The 12470-nt window shown below is 38.8% G+C and overlaps 1 protein-coding gene across 10 annotated transcripts in view; it reads left to right on the plus strand.

The window, feature by feature from the left end:
• Positions 1-12470, plus strand: part of TATDN1 (TatD DNase domain containing 1) — a 50823-nt gene that overhangs the window by 17780 nt on the left and 20573 nt on the right. For 6 of the 10 annotated variants that reach the window (XM_030937551.1, XM_010363900.2, XM_030937556.1 and 3 more), the window contains 3 exons: positions 2924-3062; positions 5438-5581; positions 5681-5723. In XM_030937551.1, coding sequence (XP_030793411.1) covers positions 2924-3062; positions 5438-5581; positions 5681-5723 — 326 coding nt within the window. The remainder of the gene's footprint in view (positions 1-2923; positions 3063-5437; positions 5582-5680; positions 5724-12470) is intronic. The other 4 variants (XM_030937553.1, XM_010363901.1, XM_030937557.1 and 1 more) reach the window with 2 other exon arrangements.

Genomic DNA, 12470 nt, shown 5'->3' on the forward strand with positions numbered 1-12470 from the left:
CCAAGTGTAGCTATTTATAGTTTGGGTATACCATTTCAGATAATGGAGATAATATTTTAATTTTTACAGTAATAAAATGTCTATGGTTTTTTTAGAGAGTTCTAGTAAGCAAATGAATAGATATTTCTTTTTTTTTTTTTTTTTTTTTTGAGACAGAGTCTTGCTCTGTGGCCCAGGCTGGAGTGCAGTGGCCGGATCTCAGCTCACTGCAAGCTGCGCCTCCCGGGTTTACGCCATTCTCCTGACTCAGCCTCCCGAGTAGCTGGGACTACAGGCGCCCGCCACCTCGCCCAGCTAGTTTTTTGTATTTTTTAGTAGAGACGGGGTTTCACCGTGTTATCCAGGATATTCTTGATCTCCTGACCTCGTGATCCACCCGTCTCGGCCTCCCAAAGTGCTGGGATTACAGGCTTGAGCCACCGCGCCCGGCCTAGATATTTCTTTAAATTAGCTTTAAAACAGAGAGCTAGCACACACATACACATAAGAAATAAGGTTAAATTCCATAGTATGCTGTCAGGACACTTGATAGCTACTGCCTCCAAGTTGAATAACTTGTTTTGGAAAGTGACACGGCTGACTAAATGAGTTTTGCAGTCTCCAACTCCAAACTTGTATTTGTTATTATTCACAAATAATATGAAAAAATAAAAGTTACATTAATTTCTCATTATGGAGTCATTCTGCTTGGTAAATCACTTTAAACAATGGTTTTCTGATGACTCCAAAATACTAAGCTCTTAAATTTTCATGTGTTAGCCATGAGTAATTTAATCTTAATGTTTATTCACACACATGCACACACACAACACACACACACTTAGGAATGACAGAACTGAAGTGATTTTTACTTGAACATGGTTCCAAACTGAAATTTAATTCAATACCTTGCATTTATGTTATAGTAGTTAAAAGCATAGTTAGGGCATAACAAACCTGGTGTCCAGCCCCTGCTTCATTTTTTGTAGCTTTATAACCTGGGGTCTTTTATCTCACTAGACTTCAGTTTTCTCATCTGTAAAATGAGAATGATAATAGTACTTAATTAATAGAGTTGTTATGAAGGCTAAATAAAATATTGAACGTAAAGCATTTGGTATTATGCCTGGCATAAACAACCTACGTTATGTGTGTGCTGGAAGCCACCACCATGAGATGATCATTATCATTATCCTATACACTGGGAGAGGAGATGCCCTCGTGTCTTGCCCTTTTTTCAACTATTTAGAAAAGTTACACGTAAAATAAAAAGTAGACTTGGTTAGTATTTTACATAATTTAAATACTGGTTGTAGGTATCTGTTCTAGTATTAAAGTTTTAGGTATGTTAGCAAAAAGAAAGTTTTCCCCCTATTTTTATTAATGTCTTTTTTTTTTTTTTTTTTTTTTTTCTGGAGGCAGAGTCTTGTTCTGTTGCCCAGGCTGGAGTGCAGTGGCACGATCTTGGCTCACTGCAACCTCTGCCTCCCAGGTTCATGTGATTGTCCTGCCTCGGCCTCCCAAGTAGCTGGGACTTCAGGGGCCCGCCACCACGCCTGGCTAATTTTTGTATTTTTAGTAGAGACGGGGTTTCGCCATGTTGGCCAGGATGATCTTGAACTCCTGACCACAGGTGATCCGCCCGCCTCAGCATCCCAAAGTGCTGAGCCACTGCGCCCTGCCTTATATCTTATGTTTTACAGATAGTCAAGGATTTAATTATGGCTATATGTTTCCTGAACGGATACTCAATAGCTAATCATATTAAAGATTTAAATAGCTATATGAAAACATCTATTTATCATTTGCAGGTCTACCTTTGTTTTGTGTTTTTTCCCTGAGTTGTACCTAGAATGAGTTCATCATTTTAGTGAGACTCTTGAAGTATGAAAAAATATACATCATTGTGCTTGCATCATGTCTTTAGAAGAATGTGCCCCTTATGCAGCAGTGCTTCAGTGCTCTCACTATCAACACAAAGCTCTTCAGTGACACTTTCATTTTAACAGCAAAGATGGCAGTCTAATTACTGGGTGGATCCTAATGGGTCTATGTAGAAGTATGCTTATTTGCCAAAAGCCATATGTTTTCCTACAGAGAATTCATCAGCATGCATTAACTCACTGATTCTCAAACCTTTTGCTCTCCAGTCCCCTTCACATTCTTTATTATTGAGTACCCCCAAAGAGCTTTTGTTTGTATGAGTCTTACCTACTGATATATACTATATTAAAAATTAAAACAAAAAATTTTGAATATTAATTCCTTTTAAAATAACAAGAAACTACTGGATAACATAAATAGCATATTTTTAGGAAAAACAAGTGTATTCCAGAAAAAAAAAATTAACAACATGAGTACAGTTGTTTTTTCAAATCTCTAATGACTGTGTTACTAGAAGCCTGCTGAATTTTCATATCTTTTTCTGTAGTCTGGTGGTATCACACATCGTGTAGCTTCTTGTATACGTTGTGGACACTTGCAGTAGAGTGAGAGTGAAAAAGACAGAAAGTGTCTTATTATTATTAGGAAAATAGTTTTGAGTTCATATACCTACTGGGAGTTACCAGACTACACTTGGAGAACTATCTAATCAATCAACACTATTGAATCACTGATTAATTATTCACGCTTTCATAATACCTGATCTCTGTCCTCAAGGAACTCGTTGTCTAATAGGAAAGGTAGACATGTAAATACATTTTAACATTTTGACAGAGTCTAGTGATGAATTCTACACCTCTACACGCACACACACATACATACATACATCCCTGAGGTGTAGTCAGATACCACTCTGCATAGGAGGTAGTCTCCCAGGGTAGGTGTGTGACAGTCACAGAAGAGAGCAGTCTGGAATAAGGAAGTGGTAGGAAGGCATGTTTAGGAAACTGTTATTGCTGCCCTATTAAAGTCAGCTTATTTTATTTTCTTTCTATTTCAGTTTATGATTACAGGTGGAAATCTACAAGACAGTAAAGATGCACTGCATTTGGCACAAACAAATGGTATTCTCATATTTCTTTTACCAAAAAAAAATGAATTAAGTAATTTTGAAGAAGTCTTTCTGAAAACTGCTTCAGGTACAATACAATAGATCATGACTGTGGAAACAACAGGAAAATAGACTGATTTCAATGGGACATGATTAAGATGACAAAATTCAGAGTACTCATTGGTATATCAGCTGTTTATAAAACCATTTCATAGTACTCAATGAAGATTATTTTAAGATTTCAGCTAATGAGAATAAAGTTCTCCAGGTACACAGTTTAACCTCAGGTGTTTTTGATGTGGAATTCATGTGTGTGTTTTAATGTGTTTAAGATACGAGTTGCTAGCTGGGCGTGGTGGCTCACACCTGTAATCCCAGCACTTTGGGAGCCTGAGGCAGGCAGATCAGGAGATTGAGACCATCCTGGCTAACACAGTGAAACCCTGTCTCTACTAAAAAATACAAAAAATTAGCCGGGCATAGTGGAGGGCGCCTGTAGTCCCAGCTACTCGGCTGAGGTGGGAGAATGGCGTGAACCCGGGAGGCAGAGCTTGCAGTAAGCGGAGATAGTGCCACTGCACTCCAGCCTGGACAATAGAGCAAGACTCCGTCTCAAAACAAGCAGAAAAACCCCCAAAAAACAAAAAGATACGAGTTGCTTTTTATGTATTCTTTTTTAACTTAAGCTGTGAAGGATTATTTTATTAAATTTTTACTAGATGGACCAGATACTGTGCATGGTACCAAGAATGCAAATAATAATGCTGTATAACCCCTCATATGCTTGCTTTATGTTCATACATTTTGCATTTATTTAAAATCTTGAAAGTTTTAGGATTGATTATTAAAGGAATCTTAGTTACATAAAACCTCATTTATCTGGCATGCATGAATTTAACTTTTTTTTGCATACCTTATGTGCTAGACACTGAGGAATTAAACATTCTACATAATTTTTAAATGTTGTATTTTAAAATACTGATGTGTTTATGTATGAAAACTTACTAAAAGCTATATTTTTATGGAAATCTCTCTAAAATCCATACTTCTCTTTTAGGATCCATTAACACTTTTTCTTTTTTTGAAACAGAGTCTTGCTCTGTCGCCCAGGCTGGAGTGCAATGGCATGATCTCGGCTCACTGCAACCTCTGCCTCCTGGGTACAAGTGATTCTCCTGCCTCAGCGTCCTGAGTAGCTGGGATTATAGGCGCGCGCCACCACGCCTGGCTAATTTTTGCATCTTTAATAGAGACAGGGTTTCACTATGTTGGTCAGGCTGGTCTTCAACTCCTGACCTCGTGATCTGCCTGGCTTGGCCTCCCAGAGTGCTGGGATTACAGGCCTGAGCCACCTTGCCCGGCCCATTGACACTTTTTCTTAGTGATTAAAGATAGAATCTCTCCCAGGGAGTTTTCGAGATATATAAGAACATTTTATCCTTACTTTTTATCCCCAAACATGTATGCTTTTTAAAGTTCTCCCACCTCCATTATCAGCCCTCTTCCACTCCTCTCCATGTAACTTGTGTTCTTATAGCCTTAAAAGTGCTGCTTCCTTTGTTTCTAAACATCTGCATGAGAGCCTGAGGAAGGCTTGATACCTTTCCCATGGTTCAAACTCAGCTAAACCATTTAACAAGTGTTTTTGACTTCTCATTTGTATTCTATACAAGTCAGACTGTCAGAGTGTCCTCCAAATAGGTGAACCTCATTTTTTTATTAGAAAAACAAATTCCCCTTTCCACCTCTTTAACCTCCACTATTAACCTCTTTAAGGGAATACATTTTTATGCTATATTAAATACATGAATCAATAATGGAGGAATTGGTGTTAAAGAAAAATATATGAATCAAGATAGTCACATGAATGGTGAATATAAAAGATAAATCATCACTAGTCATGGTGGCTCAGGCCTGTAATCCCAGCACTTTGGGAGGCCTAGGCAGGTGGGTCGCTTGAGCTCAGGACTTTGAGCCCAGCCTGGGCAACGTAGCAAAACCCTGTCTCTACAAAAAAATTTAAAAATTAGCCAAGTGTGGTGGCATGTATGTGTTGTCCCAGTTAATTGGGAGGCTGAAGTGGGAGGATCACTTGAGCCCAGGAGGTCAAGGGTACAGTGAGCCGTGATGGCACCACTGCACTCCAGCCTGGGTGACACAGTGGGACCCTGTCTCAAAAACAAAAAATTTTCACTTTGCATTCTACATCCCTAAATGCCAAACATTAGAAAAAGCTGAATTATTTTATTAATACATTAAAGCAATTTTCATATTCGTATCCTACTTTGTTTTGGTATTCTAAAAATTGTCATATGATTAACATAATGCAGTTCTTATAATGTGAATAATCTATTACCATTGTTGAAAACCAGTTGAAATTACTCGATATCCTCTAAATATCATAATAAATATAAATATGAGAAAATACTTTGAAAATAATCCTAAGACATTATTTTGTGTTAGATATGTTTTTCAGTACAGTTGGATGTCATCCTACAAGATGTGGTGAATTTGAAAAGAATAACCCTGATCTTTACTTAAAGGAGTTGCTAAATCTTGCTGAAAACAATAAAGGGAAAGTTGTGGCAATAGGAGAATGTGGACTTGGTGAGTGCCAGCCTCGCCTCTTAGAATGACTTTGTTTGAAAATAAGTCATTTTTTTCTGTGTAAGTTAGGAGTAATTATTCTTCTTTATCTTTTTAAAGATTTTGACCGACTACAGTTTTGTCCCAAAGATACTCAACTCAAGTAAGGAAATTTGTTGGCTTTACAAATTATTGTAAAATCATGAGTGATTTTAAAATAGCTTTTATCAGTTGAGAATATAGTTGGATTAAGCATCAGGATATTTTTGTTTTTCCCTCTGTATATGAAAAGTTAAGTGAAACTAATTGCATGCATACTTGCATGTAATTCATAAGGGGCGGAAGCACATAGTTCCCTGGTCGATTAACCATTTAATTTTATTTTAATGGTAGAAATTAGGGATGAGTTTTACATGATAGAGACTTTACATTTTTTGTTTGCTTGTTTAACACATGCATTCCTCCATGAACAGTTCCAGTGGAATGAATTAAATTATTTTGGGGAATGTGATTTGTTTCGTTTTTTTGAGACAGAGTCGCTCTCTGTTGCCCAGGCTGGAGTGCAGTGGTGTGATCTCAGCTCACTGCAACCTCCACTTCCTGGGTTCAAATGAGTCTCGTGCCTCAGCCTCCCGAGTATCTGGGATTACAGGTACATGCCACCATGCCTGGCTAATTTTTATATTTTTAGTAAAGATTGGGTTTCACCACGTTGGTCAGGCTGGTCTCAGACTCCTGACCTCAAATTATCCACCCGCCTCAGCCTCCCAAATTGGAAGATATCATTTAAAAACAAAGGATATTGAAAGTGTATTACAAGCTAGGCACAGCAGACTGTACCTGTAGTCGCAGCTGTTTTGAGAAACAGAGGCAGGAGAATTGCTTGAGCTCAGGAGTTCCAGACCAGTCTGAGCAACATAAGGAGACTCCGTCTCTTAAAAAAAAAAAAAATCAGCAACAAAAAACCAACAAGAGTATTTATTATAAGATCAATCACCAAAGCTAGAAAAGCATAGTTTACTCTTGCTGGGCATTGAATATTGTTAGTTTGGAACTGTGAGATTCCTTTAATAGGAGCCATGTTGAATGGTGGCTTCTGAGAAAACTCCAAAGCCCACAACCCTGCAGGACTTCCTGTAACCCATTGCCTGGAGCTAAATTTGGAGCTCCTGTCATCATACTGGTGAATGAGTGTTAAAGACTGAAAAGAAAATTTAGGTCATAGTCTGAATTTAAAACGTAAGCATTTTGTCGAATTTCAAAAACATCTTAATTATGAAGATGATAAAACATTAGACTGAGCTTCTAAAGGGGGTTAATTTAGTTATTCATCCATTCAGCAAATGTTTATGGAGCACTGTGTGCCAGCCACTGCCAAGAACTCGGAGTATGCAGAAATCTGAATAAGGTAGAATATCTGTCCCTAGAGACCTTTAAGAATAAACAGTCCTCTGTCCTCCTTAGTTTCTTATACACAGAGAATTAGGATCAGATTCTCTCTTAAGATACCATCCAGCTATATCATAATATTTAATAATTAATAATTTTGTCATATGGTGATATGATCATATGATTAAGCCAGTGACTTGATGGCCTAAAGGGATGTTTTAAAATTACGCATGCCAAAAGTGTACTTCCTCCCCCTTCCCTCCCTGCTCCCCACAAATGGGATTCTGATATGTCCCCCCGGTTGAAAATCACTGTGGGGAGGAGCAGATCTACTAGTGGAGTCTGTCATACCCTAGACCTCAAGCTCCAGAGTTCTGGAGTGTGAAGATCTATAACCAAGTAGAAAAGGATGGGTTAGAGTAATGCTCTGTAGACACATCCTGTCTCTTTTAGGTCGCTCATTTATACATCCCTTTTAGAACTGCTTAGTTTGTGGTATATTATTTGCTGTGTCTTTCAGGGACATTCATGTGGTTACTAGCAGGGTTACTAAAGCGCTATACATACTCTGTCGAATATTATGTAGGCCAGCTCACTTAACCTTAAAAGTTCTCATGTTCACACTGAAATAGAAAAACAGTTGTCTTTAATAGTTCTTCAGGTTAAGCCCACAGATCATATTCCTCAACTTTAATGTCTGGTTTTTGTCAGGATAAGCCTTGTAAGTCTAATAGACTATGTGTTACAACAAGCAAGAGCAATCGCAGAGTCCCCAAGTTTTTTTGCCCATATGACTTTTCATCCAAAATGAGTTAGAACTGATTCTAAAATGCAACCTGAATACTTTAAACTCAGTTTTGGGGTTAATTGAAAACACTGACAGTATCAGTTTAATTTAACTGTTCTGAGGATTCTTCACCATCATCAGAGCATGTTCAGAATAGCGTCTTAGAATATGCATATCACAGCTTGTGCTTGAACTCACATACCAGGTGTTAATTGCTAATAGAGAAGTTCAAACTCCATTCAGTAAATGATTACCAAGTGCCTCCTCAGCATGATACTAAGGAAAATAAGACTTTTTCCTGATGCCACTGTAGACAAGAGAGGACATAAATAATTAAAGTAGGTTGGAAGTGCTGTCACTAAAGTGTATGAACAGCAGAGGGAAGGACTGACTTTCAGTGACAGCATGTGACACTGGCTTCTTCCAGAGTGAATAAGCTAATGACAAAATAAGTAGGAGGAACTTTTGATAAGATGGCAGTGAAGATTTTTAAATTTTTAATGATAAAACATCAAATGACTTGGTTAAAAAAACAGCCAGGTACGGTGGCTCATGCCTGTAATTTCAGCACATTGGGAGGCCAAGGCAGGCCGATCACCTGAGATCAGGAATTCAAGACCAGCTTGACCAACATGGTAAAACCCTGTCTCTACTAAAAACAAAAATTAGCCGGGCGTGGTGGCGAGCACCTGTAATCCCAACTACTCAGGAGGCTGAGGCAGCAGAATTGCTTGAACTGGGAAGGTGGAGTTTGCAGTGAGCCAAGATTGTGCCATTGGACTCCAGCCTGGGCAACAGAGCAAGACTCCATCTCAAAAAAAAAAAAAAAAAAAAAAAGACACACTAGTAACAATCACATTTTGATTGTTGTTAAGGAAACAAACACCCATGTTCTCTGCCCCTCACTTCTTTTCCCCTAGCGTGTACTTACAGCATGCAGTCTTTTCTGTGTACACAGCACTGTATTTGTTTCAGCACTTATCATGTTGTACAGAAATGGGTTTTAGGTTATCCCTTCCTCCCCACAACAGACAAGTGTCTTTTGAGTTCCTCAGAGGCACACACCCTGTCTTACTCATGTGACAGTTCCATAGCATTTAGCACAGTACTCTCAGCACATGGTAGATACTTAGTAAATGTCTGTTGAATATTTAATACAGAGAGAAGGTTCTTTTTTTATTCCTTTTGAGCAGTGTGGATAAAAAGCCTATAATTCAACTTTCACTATTGGGTTTATTTTTGGAAGACTTCAGATTTTGGTCTGCACTTTTCTACCATCTGAAACAACCGGTGTATGGTTTGGGTGTTTTGTTTTTGTTTTTGTTTTTGTTTTTGTTTTTTTTTAATGTAGTCTCACTCCGTCCCCCAGACTAGAGTGCAGCAGTGCGATGTAAGATCACTGCAACCTCCGCCTCCTGGTTCAAGCGATTCTCCTGCCTCCGCCTCCCAAGTAACTGGGATTACACGTGCCCATCACCATGCCCAGCTAATTTTCTTGTGTTTTTTGTAGAGACGGGGTTTCACCATGTTGGCCAGGCTGATTTCAAACTCCAGACCTCAAGTGATCCGCCCGCCTCGGCCTCCCAAAGTGCTAGGGTTACAGGTGTGAGCCATCACGCCCAGCCGTGATTTGTTTTTAAGTAAAAATGTAGTCAGGAAAAAGGAGATGTATGAGAAAAGAAAAATAGAAAATTAGGAGGCAAGACAGAAAAATCAATATACAATAGATGTGTCTGAAAAATGATGCTAAGTGAAGGCAGCGTATGACATGTTAAAAGGATGAGCTTTGGAATCAGCAGATCTTTTCATGAGATTTACAACTGCCGTTGGTGTCACTTCGTCCCTTTGTGCATCCCCTTTAAAAATGGGGAGATTGCTGCCTACCTTTCTTAACATAAGGCGCGTAAAGCCCATAGTGACATGAGTGGTGCATAGTACGTGTGCAATCATGGCTGTTATATTACTCATGCTAGAAATATTACCACCCTAAAGGAAGATGCTAGCTATTGCTTTTGTTTGGAACTTTATAAAGTTTTTTTTTTTTGTTTGTTTGTTTAAATACATTTTTTTGTGTGTTAGTACCTAGACCTTTTCTGGAAAAAGTATTTTTTAAAGACAAAGAGAAGCAAAGAGTGAAAACAAGGAAAAGGCCTGATGTAGTTATGGAAAGTTTATCCTTTAAGCCATACCCTGTATTTTCAATTTCCTGGCCTTATGCTACACTCGTTTCCTTGTTGCAATTTAGAGCTCTGTTCTCTTGGATAGGAGGAATTTGCCTTGGGCATTTTTCTTGGGGCTTTAAAATGTTAACGCTGTGCAGGTCTTAAAAACTACAACAAGAAGATTTTAAAACAGTCCTTTGGGGGTTTAGGAGACCCTAGAGATGAGCAATTGAGGCCACGTTGCCATCAAGCAGCTTACAGAGGAGGGATTACTACCTGTGTTCAGGTATACCCATGAAACGCACTGGGCTTTTTGGATTTTCCTTGATCCTAATTAATAGCAACTGCTCCTCTGAAGCTGAACTTTTCCAGCTCTTATCCTTAGATGGTTAAACCTCAACTGTAAGAAGCAGTAATACAATCAGAAGCTTCACTAAGATGAGCAAATCTAACTCAAGTAGAAAATGATTTTTCATTTATAAACTTTAAAAAAATAATAAATGAGTAAAACAGGCAGAGGAGTCTCTTAATAAGACGCCAATTCGGCCAGGCGAGGTGGCTCAAGTCTGTAATCCCAGCACTTTGGGAGGCTGAGATGGGTGGATCATGAGGTCAGGAGATCGAGACCATCCTAGCTAACATGGTGAAACCCCGTCTCTACTAAAAATACAAAAAACTAGCCAGGCGAGGTGGCAGGCGCCTGTAGTCCCAGCTACTCGGGAGGCTGAGGCAGGAGAATGGCGTAAACCCAGCAGGCGGAGCTTGCAGTGAGCTGAGATCTGGCCACTGCACTCCAGTCTGGGCGACAGAGCAAGACTCCATCTCAAAAAAAAAAAAAAAAAAAGATGCCAATTCCTACCCTGTAACTTACGTTGTTATTTCTAGTTACCATGGTGGGTTTTTCTTCTCTAAAGATAATAGTTGTTTGATGTTCAGTACTAGTTATCCTCAATTTGTATCATTAGGAATAATTTTTTACTTTTTTTTTTAATTTATTATTATTATTTTTTAATTTATTATTATTTTTTTAACACAAGATCCCTTTCTGGAGAAACTGAACCAACCCAGAAAAAGATCTCTACAAACTGATATTTGGGAATCCCTAGCAAAAAGTCAATTGGCCATCTGAGCCTGCCAGTTGCTGGAATGCCTTCTAGAGAGCTTCCAAATGGCATTTTTTTTTTAAATAGACAGTGAGGACTGCCTGACATTTGAAGAAAGTTTCCATCATCACAGAGACCAAAGGAAAGAAGAAAAGGTGACTGTGAGGAAACAAATGCAGGAAGACAAGCAGAAAATAACTTTATCATTCATGCTTTTCGAGAGATGAGAAGACACTGCAGTATAAGAATAGAGTGTTCAGAAATTGAAAAAAGCTGAAGTAAATTTCATAAAAAGGGTTATAAAATATAGCACTTTTTTTGGAAGGAGGGAAACAATGGAAATAGAATAAAAAGAATACAAGTTGTCAGTCTGGTATGCCCAAGAAAAGAACAGTAAAGAAAAATCAAATTCCAAGGATGGGTAAAGATGAGACCCCCACTGGAAGGGCTAATGAGAAAGCAACAGTAGGCATATGAAAACCATCAACACACATCTTCGTGAAATTTCACATCAGAGATGAAAAACTAAAACCTTTCACAAGAGAAGAAAACTAGGTCACAGGTAAAGGATTAGGAATCAGAGTAGCAACTTCATCAACACTAGAACCTACTGATGGAACAGTATAAATTCTCCATGAAAATGATTTCTGATCTTGAATTTTATGCACACAGAAACTATCAATTGACAGTGGGGTTCTCTCCCCTTTCATTAACTATCCAGGCTAACTTGTAAGAGGAAGAGCAGAAAAAAAAATTCATTTTCAAACATGCAAAATCTCAAGAAACTTAATTCCCATGAAAACGTCCTCAGAGGATGTTATAGAATGTGTTCCACTAAAACAAACACACAAGGAATACATGGGATCTAAAAATAGGAACTAGCCCAAACTGAAACAGACAGATGGAAGAGTCTGCAACTGATGGGACTATTATATCTAGACAGGTTTGCTCATGTGGTCTACCGTGCTTAACATTTCTTTTCTTGTACTACTTTTTGTTTTCCCAGATTAACCTCCCTCATATTTTTATGATACATAGCTAGCATGAATTCAGGGACCTCTCTTTTCTTGAATTATGTCAAATTCTGTGGGCCTATTGCTTGGGCTTCTGCTATTTTCTTTTTCTTTTTTCTCTGAGACACGGTCTCACTCTGTCATCCAAGCTGGAGTGCAGTGGTGTGATCATGGCTCACCACAGCCTTGACCCCCTAGGCTCAAGCAATCCCCCGACCTCAGCCTCCCAAGATCTGGGACTACAGGCACATGCCACCACACCGGGCTAATTCTTGTGTTTTTTGTAGAGATGGGGTTTCACCATGTTGCCCAGGTTAGTCTTGAACTCCTGAGCTCAAGCAATCTGCCCACCTCAGCCTCCCAAAGTGCTGGGATTACAGGCGTGGACCACGCATCCAGCTGGCCTCTGTTATTTTCATAAACTGTACTTTTGCCTACCTTGAGATAGGAAGCTAA

Source organism: Rhinopithecus roxellana, chromosome 9 (genome assembly GCF_007565055.1).
Source record: "Rhinopithecus roxellana isolate Shanxi Qingling chromosome 9, ASM756505v1, whole genome shotgun sequence".
Taxonomy (NCBI): Eukaryota; Metazoa; Chordata; class Mammalia; order Primates; family Cercopithecidae; genus Rhinopithecus; species Rhinopithecus roxellana.